Here is a 12215-nt window from a genome sequence, read left to right as displayed (position 1 = left end):
AAAGAAAGACACAGCAACGAAACGGCACGTTCAGCAGCTTTTGCCATAGGACGCAGGCCACTAAAAGTACCGCTAGATAAAGAATTATACCCACATAGGTGTTGCTCCCTTACAGGAATCTACTCGCCTCTGCGCTGCGAGTAGATTCCTTGTTTCTAATGATGTTGGTAGTTTGGACGACCTTTTCGTTATGAAAATGCTCACGGGGTCTTTCTAATGCGCTTAGCATTCTTTGGGAACTGCCCTCGATTTCTCGTGAGGGTCTAACCGTTTTCGTAGGCCGATCCCGGAGATTGTACCGTGTAAAGCGTCGTAAGAAAAAAAAAAATCCCACGGTGATTCTGTACTATCGTGCGGTGGCACCGGTGGTACCACTGGTACCTCTGGTAAGGAAAGCGTTCTCGCATTCTTCCCTCCTGACAGCTAACGTATTGAGACGCTGTCGCAAAGCCGCCGCGCCTCTGGACGAAGACGCAAGCGCTGCCGTTTGAGACGCTGCGCTCTGGCGACCAGAGGCGGTTGCAGACGCTGCTCCGAGTTTCGAACTGGTCCTTGAGGAAGTGGCTCTCGAAGTACCGCTTGGCTCCCGCGTACAAGTAAGGCACGGTGGTAAAGGGAGCCCCAGCCCTATCACGTGGTGCCACAGATAACCACCTCCCTAAAGCATGATAAAGGCATTCTTGAATAACAACCGGAGTTGGATTTATTTTTTGTTTCATTTAGAACGTTCTTCTGTGTTTTATTCCGACGACCATTCATATTATCTCCCCGTTGTACGCATTTCGAGCCAGTTCTTTCTACATTCATAAAGTGTTCCCCATTAAGGCATTGCAGGCCAAATGTTTTCCGATGACATAATAGAAAGAATTCGGTTTGAAATATGTGTGACGAGAACCATCACACCAAGCGACATCGGAATGAAATGCATAGCGGCGAGCGTTTCATCCCATTTTGGTACACTCCACAGACCGTCCGTAAACCTCCTGTGGGGATAATCGTAATTTTATGAAAGACCAGTGCTGCAGCACTAATACGTTTGTGCGCCAGGAACACGGGTTCCCAGTCTTCGGAGCGGCAAGTTTGAAGCTACCTTCAAAACCGGGACTGCTCTCGAACCGCCGTGAGTGACTCTGGAGGCTCATTGAAGATAAGACTTGAGATTACGCTGGAGTACACAACTTTGTTAGCAAGGCATGTTGGCGCATATCATACGTCGCTGTGTGACCCCTTCAAAATTGGGAGACGCGATTTTAAAAGCGAAGCTTTTCTTTTGCGAAACTCTCCGGGTTTTCGTGACCATAGGTGCTGCGTGGCAGTTCTCTATAGCCGAATAGGCCAACCAATCACAATGGAGGACGCGCGCGACATCACCACCGCTGAGTTCCTTGCAGGCGCTCGCCTTGGCGCATCCGCGGCGGCGGAATTGAGTTAGCCTCTCTACAATGTCTGAATAAAGCCTTCCGTGTCACTTTGTGCAGACATTCCAATAAACACAAGCTCATTTTTCACTCTCTGTGCACTCCCACAAAGCTTCGCCGTATTTGCTGCATATAATACGAGATTCCAACTCGTAGGATCTGTTGCATTTTCTTTCCCCCTATTCTGTCCAGTAGTGGTAAGAAAGAAAAACAAACACACCGAAATATAAACTGCGCCTCTGTATTGATCCCTCTATTTATCCAATTTCGTTCAAGCTCGCTTCAGAGTGGAGTACTCATACACTCGACCACTTTAATAAAGACACCGCCATGGTTGGCGAGGTGTTCGACGTATAGCCCATTCCGTCAGCAGTGGTGATCGAAGTACGTAGCAAACTATACTTAGATTGAAGTAGTAGTAAACTATACTGGTAGTAGAATATAGCTTTTCGCTCCTCGTTATGCCTGAAGCCACTAATTATCTCGTACACGCGTTGCTGCGTACATGTGTGGCTCACGTGTAATGCGTAGGCCAGATAATTGGTGGACCATTAGAGTTATAAAATGTGTGCCAAGGGAAGGGAAGTGCAGTCGAGGACGGCAAAATAAGGTGAGGCGATGAAATTAAGGAATTTGCAAGCGCAAGTTGGAATCGGCTAACGCAAGACAAGGGAAGAAATCGTTGGGAGAGGCCTTCGTCCTGCAGTTGACATAAAAAGATGATGATGATGATCATGGACACGTGTGGAGTGAGCCGGTGATACAAAACTCTTTTTAATCAAAGGATGCTCCGTATTACTCGCTGTATAAAAAATCTGTTCCCCTCTGTGAAGAAGGATGACCAGCTAAGCTGTGTATGTGGGCCCCTTAATGGCGAACTGCACCTCCGCCGCGGGTCGGCCCGGCATTGCACTATCTTCGGGATCGGCCCACGCATGGGGAGTGCTTAACGCCTGCTTCACCTCTGCCGCGGGTCGACCCGGCATTGCACTAGCTTCGGGATCGGTCAACGCATGGGGAGTGCTTAACGCCTGCTTCACCTCCGCCGCGGGTCGGCCCGGTATTGCCCTACCTCCGGGAGCGGCCCCCGTATGGGGAGTTTTTTGCTTACGACACGAAAATTTCCTAGGACGGTAGAGGTATACAGCTTGGCTGTAAAAACACTGAATATGTATGACGAGGTAAAGCCTTTCAGTTCACTGTACTTCCGCTGTAGGCAGCGTTGCGCGCACGCGCACTAAAGGCCCTTTTCCCGGTGGTCTCGTCAGCGCCGCCATGTTTGACGAAATGGTGCCGCGCCCATTACTTGCCTCGGCTGCCTCCGTGTTTGCAATTGATGTGCACGACGACTCTGTGCGGCTCAGAAAACGTCTATTCTTGCGGATATCGTAGACGGCGACTAGGCGGAAGACATGAATCTTAGGCCAGAGCTACAGTGGAAATGTAAGCGCTTTCGGGTCTCATTACGCATTGTCCAAACGGCGTTTGTACCTTAAGTGGCGCTAGAAATGTCCTCTTCTGAATGAAATCAGAGATAATGTCTTTTGCTTTTTGTTCTTTAGTTGATCACTTTGGAGCAAACCAGGTAACCGCTGGGATTGAACAGAGCGTATTGCTCTTGCTTCCACGCAGTTTTTCCTGCAGTCAAGTGCTTGGCGACCATATCGACGTCTGTTCTCGCTACACCATTTTTGCATGCTTCCCGGATTAGAGCATATGCCGCCGCTATCGGCCCAAGCTTGCAGCGAACCACGCCTGCGTGATACACACCGATGACGTCATGCGGCCCCTATAAGTTTAGAGCAAACTCGACGGAGGACGGGCATTTCTTTAGAGCAAACCAGGCAGCCGCTGGGATTGAACAGCTATTCACCTACGTATTGCTCTGCTTCCACGCAGGTACGTTCTTTCATAAAACCTTCCTACGAACTCTCTATCTGCCAAGCTAGCTAGATCATGGAAAGCTAGCTTTCCATGATAATCTGTTTGTCAAGATCATGTTCTTGATGTATGCAAGCACAATGCTATGGACATCTAAAGAACTTGCATACAGCTCCCCCATTGGCAAGAGTATGAGATTATGTAGGAAACGAAGAGATTCTGAACGACTTGTGGCTCTTGGATTACATGAAGCAATCCATCTTTTTCCACACGTGATCAGCTACAACATGAACAGCCTGCTTCTATCACATAGCACAGCAATACTAAGAATGCTTACTTTTCCTACATGAAGCTTCGATGAATTCTCTGTAGATGAAAGTTTCATCTTTTCAAGCAAAAATAAGACCAACTTTCCCAGACAGCAGTGCACATTATAATCTTGATGACAGCAACTAGAGAGCACACTGTCTCCAAGACCTAGTTTACACATAGCTATTCCCCAAACCATTCTAAAGCAAGGTGACATCACATGAACCAAGCAATTTGAGCTCCTAGTTGGCTGCACACACAAAAATTACCTGAAAGAACAGAAATACAACAGCATTGCAACGCTTATCTGCATGATGCACAAGTGTGCAAAGCACAGGCCATTGGCTGAAAACAGGGAAGACCCGAATCGCAGTGTGGTGTATAGTATGAACAGTCCACATTTTTATTTCTCCTCCACACCAGTGCGGCAGTTTCACTTCTTGACGGCTGCAGCCTCTTCTTTCTGGAGGGAAAGCAGCATCTCTGCCCTCTTCTGCTGTATCCTCTCGGCACGGCGGTTGCGGGCCTCGCGAACCTTCTGCCTCCTGGCCTCCGCTTGGTCGCTGCACAAAGATAAGGCACACACATGTAAGCACAGAATACCGGTTCAGTATAGCGTATGCTAAAAAATAGTGGGTCATCACTACGCATGCGCTGAACGCTAAACAAAATAGCGGGCGTACACAATGCAAACGAGTTAGCGTTTTTGCGGGAAACATGGCGGCGGTCCCGGCTGCCTGCTTTGAATTGAATTTGGCGTTGCTTTTGTAAAATGCACTTCGTAGCAAATGACTGTGTAAACGGCTTTCGCTTAGTCTCAGGCCGCTTCGACGACAGAGTATTATGGATAACTTCATGGTGTTTTCGAGATCGCTTCTCGTTTCGAACGAGTTGAAGCCTAATGAAAGAAACGTTCAAGATGTCAGCGCTACCTATCGCTACAGGCGCGAAATAGCCCCAACAAGGGCATATGGCCTCAGAGATCCGAAGATATCGTCGGCCAACTAAAATTGTAGAAAATGTGCGCTGCTTAGCGTACACTAAACTAAAACTTTCTAGTAAGGCACCATTCACAGCAACCTCTAAAGTCTTAAAAAAAAAATAAAGGGGGAAGTGATTGGAGTTGTCAGTAGACTATCTTGACAATGAGAATATGAACCAAATGTCAGTTTATCAAAGCTAAGACATTACTTGAAGGGGAACATGCATACTCATCACACACTCTAAAGAAAGTTTGCACCCTTTGGGGTGTATATCTGCCACACAGATAATAGTCATCTGCCTTGATAAGTCTCCTTTCTTGAAAATGCCACGCCCACTACTTTCCTGTCGGGAATGCTATGTCATGCTGATAATGCGCATGCCGTTCGTTACTGGAAAGTACCGGGCTCGCAGCGTTAAGGAAAGGAAACGCATCAAGGCAGATGACAATTATTGTCGTGTGGCAGATATACACCCCAAAGGGCGCAAGCTTTTTTCAGAGTGTACCCATTCTCATTTTTATGTGTAATGAATGAGCCAGCCCTGTACAGGAACACTCCAGGCTACACCATCGATTTGTTTGCATCTGCACAGCAGTCAGACTTCATAGTGTGTTTATATTACGCTTGCATGCAAAAATTTGCTTGTTTTCTTGTGAACAAACTGGACGTACAAGTTTCTGTGGCAGTTTATCAGAAGATGTAGCCAAATAGATCTAAATTCTCTGTCCACCACCACTATTAAGCCTCTCATTTTTGTTCTTGTAACACTTGTACATCACACACTTTTGACATTAAGTGCTCACTTTCATGCAAGACAACCATCAGCATTTGTAGAACTTTTTCAGTGCTTGGATAAACAAGTGGCATGCTTGCAATATACAATATGAAATAAAAATTAAAGCCATGGAAAACAAACAGGATATGAGCCATCTCATTAACTAAAACCTAAGTTATGAATGAGGGCTAAATTGTTTTCAAGGGAACTGAAAGTGTAAGAACACCAGCGGGAGCTGAACCAACATCCTCTGCAAGACACTTGCAGTGCCTAACAATTGAGCTAATGATGGCTCTTCCTCCATCCACTTTCTTGGGCTTTCACAAATATATCTCAGATTCCTAAGGCTAGAGCCTTAGGAATCTAAGTCAGCCTAGCTAACAATCCCCAAGCTAAGTTATGATGCACACTAAGATCGATTGTGGCTCATTTCCAACAGCATTACATACTTTTTTTAAACATTAAGTAATGTATAACGTCCCAATGCAAAGCAACTGCTTTTATGCAATGAGTCTTGCTGTTATTGCTCTTATACAATGCTTAGCTTTTCATTTTTTCCCCTCTTTTTCACATCTGTCCAATTTCTTTAATATGCAAGATTCCTTCATTTTGAGCCAATATTTGAATCTTGTATGCATCAATATCTTTTTACCAATTGTATTTTGTGATAGATTGTACCATATGCCCCCTCACCCTATGCCTCTTCATAGGCCTGTGAGGTCTCTTTAAATAAAAATTTAAATACATATAATGGTGGTGAGTTCAACTCCCACCAATGGCAAGTTGTTTCTCTTCCACTTTCATTTATTAAGAATACATGGCTTAGGACAAGTCTCACTGCCATCCATAATCAATTTTACAAACTAAATAAAGGAAAAGAAAAACGAAGCTAACTTTTCAATATAATAACTTTTCAATGCTTCCATACAGCTGTAAATGAAAATTGAGCTTCTCAGTTCCCCTCATTTTTCTCACTCTTCAAATTTCCCAGACATGCATGACTAAGCCTAAACCCTGCTTTCTGCTGCACAAGATTAAACACAATAAAGTTAAGTGCTTTTACGTGCCAATACCCCTATCTGATTATAAGGCACACCATAGTTGCGGACTTCATATTTTGACCACCTGGGGTTCTTCAACGCGCACCAAATGCAAGGTACACTGGTGTTTTTCGATTCTGTCCTCATTGGGATGCGGCCGCCGCGGCCAGGATCATACACATGACCATGTGCTTGGCAGTGCAGCATTGCAGCAACTGAGCTACTGCGGCAGGTGTTCCATCAGCTTCAAGAGGGGGCAGTGCACACATGAAGGGCAACAAATTACAAAGGGCAGGAAAAGCCACCCACTTGAGTTGTTTGGTCCTGGCCTTTTCAGCCTTCTTCTTGTGGATGTACTCCATCAGGACACGCTTGTTCTTGAACACGTTGCCCTTGGCCTTCAGGTACAGGTCGTGGTACCTGCACAAGGTGCAGCCCAATATATACCACAATGAGCACTCCGAACTTGTGAACACAGAAGCAGCTTAGCGAGAGCATCGTGGGCACTTATCGACCATTTTGTTCCAGTTACTACTTCTTACAACCTGCACCAGTGGCAAGCTCCGTGTACAGCCAGCACCGAAGAAATTTCTTAAGCACAACCATATACAGTGGAAACCCGTTCATACCTCCTCGCCCGTCAGCTACCTGCCCGCAAGTCGGGAAGGAAGGGCGCACGTCGCGAGAGCGAGGGCATAGTGCGCCTCTCCCCTGTCTATGCCGGCTCTCGACGCAACGGCACGGGGGAAGATGGGCACGTGTGCTCCCCACAGTGGACACACAAGGGCAGAATTTCTAGCACAACTCCAGGTGGACACTACACTGGCAAAGCTTTCGGGCTGAATGTGATCAGCACACCTAAAATTATGGTGTATGTACTACACAGTCGCAAAACTGCGCAACTGGTTATGAGGGAAGCCATGGTTGGCCGGCTCCAGATTAATTTTGACCGCCTATCCTGAATTTAAGCACGCAAGCATTTTTTTTTTGTTTTGCATTTCTCCCCTATAGCAATGTGGCTGGAAATAAAATCCAGAACCTCGTGCTCAAAAGTGGAATGCCACTTCCACTGAACCACTGTGGCAGGTTATCAGCACAATTACGAGTGAAAAAATAACCTTTAAGACCTGTTGTACACATGAAGAGCAATATTTTGAGCCCAATAAAAGGCACTGCGCAAGTAATTTGCATTAGTAAATAAATTACCCGTTTGACAATGCCAATAAAGAAAAGACAGGCGGCAACACAGCCTTGAAGTTCCCGCATAGGCTCGCTACTACTTCATGAACATCAAGTCTGTTCAGACCTAGTTAATTTGGCCTTACTGGAGGATGCAATTACTTACATTTGATGCAATAAATACAATAGTGGAACACAATTCACAGCCTATGAAGTAATTATGCAGTGTAGTCGAGGGTATAGCTGTCCACAACAGCATATGGCAGTCATGACAGTTATCAATGCTTGCTGGCAGTACTGCCACTAACCACAGTAAATGTTTAATTCGACCCTCTTCAATTTGGAAAATACTGTAATTCAGACTTGTCGTCTGGTACCAGCAAGTGTGTACATTATTTAGTGGCCCATTTCCAAGAGTGAATAGGTCTCACTGAAGTTGCCCTTCAAAGTTTTACTAGCAGAGAAAAGGTAACAACAGCATGCAATTTGAGCAGAGAAGCAGCATATAGTGGTTTGTGATTATGCTTGTGGGCACTAAGCTAATTGAAGAAAAAAAAGATACTTTGTGTCGTGGGTGCCAGTCTGCTAATACATTCACGACCATCACTTGAATAAAATAGCAGTTATTTTATGCGGACTTCGAGCATAAGACATATTGCAAAAAGAAAGCAAAGAACTAAATGTGCAGATGTTCCCGAGGACTTGCAATGTGCCTTTACTAATCTCAAGGCACTGCTGCATTCAGTACCCAAACGAGGTGGTGCTGTGTATGGTGCACACCTGAAAAAGCTTTAATTATTGTGTAGCTGGGCATATTGGCCTGGTCGAACAACTTTATATGATGCATAGTGTGCCAGCTGAAGGCTTCTCAGGGCACGTGCCTGAATGCCCAAACATACAGTAAATTAAACATCACGAACACAGACAAGATATGAAAACATGCAGTAGTAAGCAGAGCTACCCATCGAATTCCCTCTCCGTTATATTATGAATGCCCATAAATGTGAGGCAGTTAAGTTTTTTTGTTTAACAAGCACAGCTTCAGTAAAAAAATTGGATTGTTTAACAGCCACTACCATGACACTGGCGCTTATAGCAGTAAATTTTCCTGCATTAAAAAGCAACGACATATCCCACAAGCTTTGGCAGGCGACAAGCAATACTCGCTAGTGCGGCTGTGGGCGTCAATGAACAAGTTCTTGCGCAATCTATGATTTGAACGCCAAATCAGCTGGCTCGCCAGTCTAATTTACTTCATGTGAAAGACACAAAAGTGGCATTAGCATCCACTCAAAACAAAGCAGCAAAGCCTGCATTGCACCTGTCAATTTTTTTTATATAATTGGCAGAGTGCCATTTAAATGTATGTGATCACTATGATTGTGTCGGTAACAAAGCAAAACAAAAAACAAGAAAGAAAAAAAGGGGAGAGTTTACATGCCAAAGCCCCAATTTGATTGTGAGGCATGCCGTAGTAGGGGACTTTGGAAATTTGGACCACCTGGAGTTCTTTAATGTGCAGTCAAACTTAATTACACGGGTGTTTTCGTATTTCGCCCCCATTAAAATGCGGCCGCTATGGCTGGGATTCCATCCCGTGACCTCGTGCTTAGCAGCCCAACACCATAGCCACTAAGCAACCACGACGGGTTGTCAGTAACAACCATGGACTCATGTGCAGCAAGCAGTGGTTTCGTTCTGACTCTGTGCAAGGTGCGTACGCATGATGTTCAAATGCAGGGGAAGCCGTTGAAGACATGAGATCCTACTATGCATACGAGCATTCTTTTCATTCCAACCTTACCAAAATGAGGCCACTGTGGCCAGGAACCAAACCTGCGTGACTTCATGCTTAGCAGCAGAGCACCATAGCCCCTGAGCCCTTGCAGAGATAGGTGCGCTTGCTCAGGATTTTATGCTAATTTTGAAAATTAGATGCTCAGCACTAACTTCACTGTAGAATGAACCTATTTTCTGAAAGGCTATTTTTAGAACATTGTTCAGGCTAAGCACTTGCACTACAGTTTACCCATCTTGTTAGAACCACATGACACAGCACACACGCTAGCCACAGCATGCTAGAGGAGTCTTCCCAACAGGGCCACACTTGGGAGCATATGGTACTCACAGGTGCTTGTCTATCTTCTTAGCCTCGCGGTACTTTTTGAGCAGCCGCCTGAGGACACGCATCCTGCGGATCCAGATGACCTTGCGGGGCATACGGGCATTGGCCGTACCTTTCCTCTTGCCAGGGCCAGTGTGCCGACCCTTGCGCCGAGCCTCCTGGTTCTTGCGAACGCGGGCACGCGAGTGCACCGCCACAGGCTTGCGGATGATCAAGCCATCCTTAATGAGCTTCCGTATATTCTGGCCTGCAAGGGTCGGTCAAAGCAAATAACGGCAGCTCAGGACACAGCCGCTGTCTAAGTGATGGGCAACTCGGGAACAATTTAACTCCGAAACAGTGTCTAGAAAATACCATAAGCATGCTTTACCGGTCAATGTGCAAGACAAAGCTACAGCAGCTTTTAGTGATCTTTTACTTGACTGCATGCATAGAAGCAACATGTAAGCCTTCACTCAAAAACACTACCTCCAAACTGCAAAATCCAATAACAAGCTTTAGTAATGATGCATTGGCCAGGTTCTACCACACTGCAAGCCTAGCATCATCACCAGAGCATTTAGTGTAAAACCCTTGAGCCACAACATCTGTAAGGCCAGAAGAGCGGTGAAAACTTTTCTGTTCCACTAGGATACCATATTAGTCAAATAAGGTCTACTGTTCTCTGATACGTCACAGGAGGCAACAGTACAAAAATAACCTTTTTTTTTTCTAAAATAGCATAACTCCACACAACTTAAAAATTCATTTTAGGAATGCTTTACAAGTGCTACAATGTCAATACAGACACTACCAATCACAGCAAGGAATATCGGGAAGTGCTTCCTGCTCACTATAATATTAATATGCGCTTTACCATGTTCTGCTTTCTCAATGTGCTGAATTATTTTTCGCAATTATTGTTCACTCTCTACGCATATGATATCAGCATTTCTTTCACAGGTCCAAACCACTGCATGCAGGTTATCTCAATGTGATTATATTCTAATGTGTTCACAAGGTTCTCACTCATAATGTAACAGTGATAAACAATGCAATTACCGCTTATTTATTGATGTGTCTGCAGTTGCCATGAAAAACGCGGTTCTGATGAGAAGTAGACAATTCACGCAAAACACACGGGTATGCATTTACATTCCTATTTGCTGAGGCTGCCTGTAGCCTCCATAGCATCGAAGGGAACTGTTGATATTGAGCATAAGCGAAAACATTCCAGTTTTCAATACTTTGCCAGTGAATCTATTGCATCAAGTTAATGGTACTCAGCGAGCTTGCAACGCCTACTGGCTCATGCTGGCATTAACGACGGTTCATATTGCCAGATAAGCAAACGACAAACTATGTCAAACCAAGTTTATGGCGTCGAGGGACAATTCTACAAACGTAATTCATGCTTCGACGGACAACAGGCGTGCTAGGCAACAACAAGTTTCCGGTACATAGTGGGAATTGGCACATGCAAAAAAAAAAAAAAAAGATGCGCACTATCTTTACATCTTCGAATTCGTAAGCATGGTGACAAGTTTCGATTACAAAAAGAACTGTGATGGCAGCTGCTAACGATAGCATAGCATATTGCTTTAGAACACAATTTCTTACAACAGGGCTTCTTTAAAGCTGGCTGGCGTGATAAAGCCAGTTCGCACAGAAAACTGCGCACATGTCACAACAGGTTTATACAAAGGAGCAAGCAGTACAGGCGAAAACTTCCTATGCGCACAGCTATCCTTGCAACTCCTTGCAATTCTTGGAATTACGCCATACGTCAATCACACACTTCAAGCAGCAACGCCAGCGATGACCACTCACGAGAGTTTGAGTTAGCGATCTCGTTCGTCTCATTGGGATCCAGCCAGACTTTCTTGCGGCCGCACTTGAGGACGGCGGCGGCCAGCCGCTTCTGTAAGCGCAGCGTACTGCAGAAAAATAAAGAGCTTATTACAAAATTACGTTTTTTTACCAGAATTCAGTGCGCTTCAGTAAGGCAGCACGCACGCACGCATTTGCGCACGGGAAATGTGCTAGGGCTTAGAGCTAAGCCTAGCGCCACATCATGTGCCTCCGGTTTTTCGGCAAAACGTGCTTAATTTACGCAGATTCGCCAAGCGAGGCCCTGAGAGGCTGTGGGCGAACACAACTTTGATATTTAGAATGTGTGGTATGACATGAAACAGCACATTTACTAGTGTTTAGTGTGCAAAATGTACAGACAACTCACCTCATGCTTGCAGCAGAACCACGCGCAGTGTGAAAGGATTGAGCACCGATCTGAACAGAAAGTAGTCCTCCGCCTAAAATGTAGTTCTCATATTTTTTCGAGTAAACAAACGTTGCACGTAGAAGTTCGAGTAATAATAAACCTTATGAACTTTACAAACTACAAATTCCTGAAGGCTGCAGCACATTTTGTTGTGGTTGGCTATACAGAAAATGTTTATTGAAAGTGCGGCCAGAGGTCCGGTTTTGTGTTCGTACGCGCTTGTGTTTTGCTTAAAAACGACAAAG

At 45.2% G+C, this 12215-nt stretch overlaps 1 protein-coding gene across 1 annotated transcript; it reads right to left on the bottom strand.

Annotated features, from left to right (window-relative positions):
* Positions 1-3988: 3988 nt before the first annotated feature.
* Positions 3989-12068, bottom strand: RpL19 (ribosomal protein L19). Its single transcript, XM_075690235.1, has 5 exons — positions 11929-12068; positions 11520-11626; positions 9714-9957; positions 6716-6826; positions 3989-4171 (listed from the first exon to the last, which is right to left on the bottom strand). Exons 1-5 carry the CDS (start codon positions 11931-11933, stop codon positions 4042-4044), a joined length of 597 nt encoding a protein of 198 aa, XP_075546350.1. The 5' UTR covers positions 11934-12068; the 3' UTR covers positions 3989-4041.
* Between the last annotated feature and the right edge of the window lie 147 nt (positions 12069-12215).

This window comes from Dermacentor variabilis, chromosome 4, assembly GCF_050947875.1.
Source record: "Dermacentor variabilis isolate Ectoservices chromosome 4, ASM5094787v1, whole genome shotgun sequence".
Taxonomy (NCBI): Eukaryota; Metazoa; Arthropoda; class Arachnida; order Ixodida; family Ixodidae; genus Dermacentor; species Dermacentor variabilis.
Note: the sequence above shows the minus strand (reverse complement) of the source record. Positions and strands in the feature narration are given on the sequence as shown.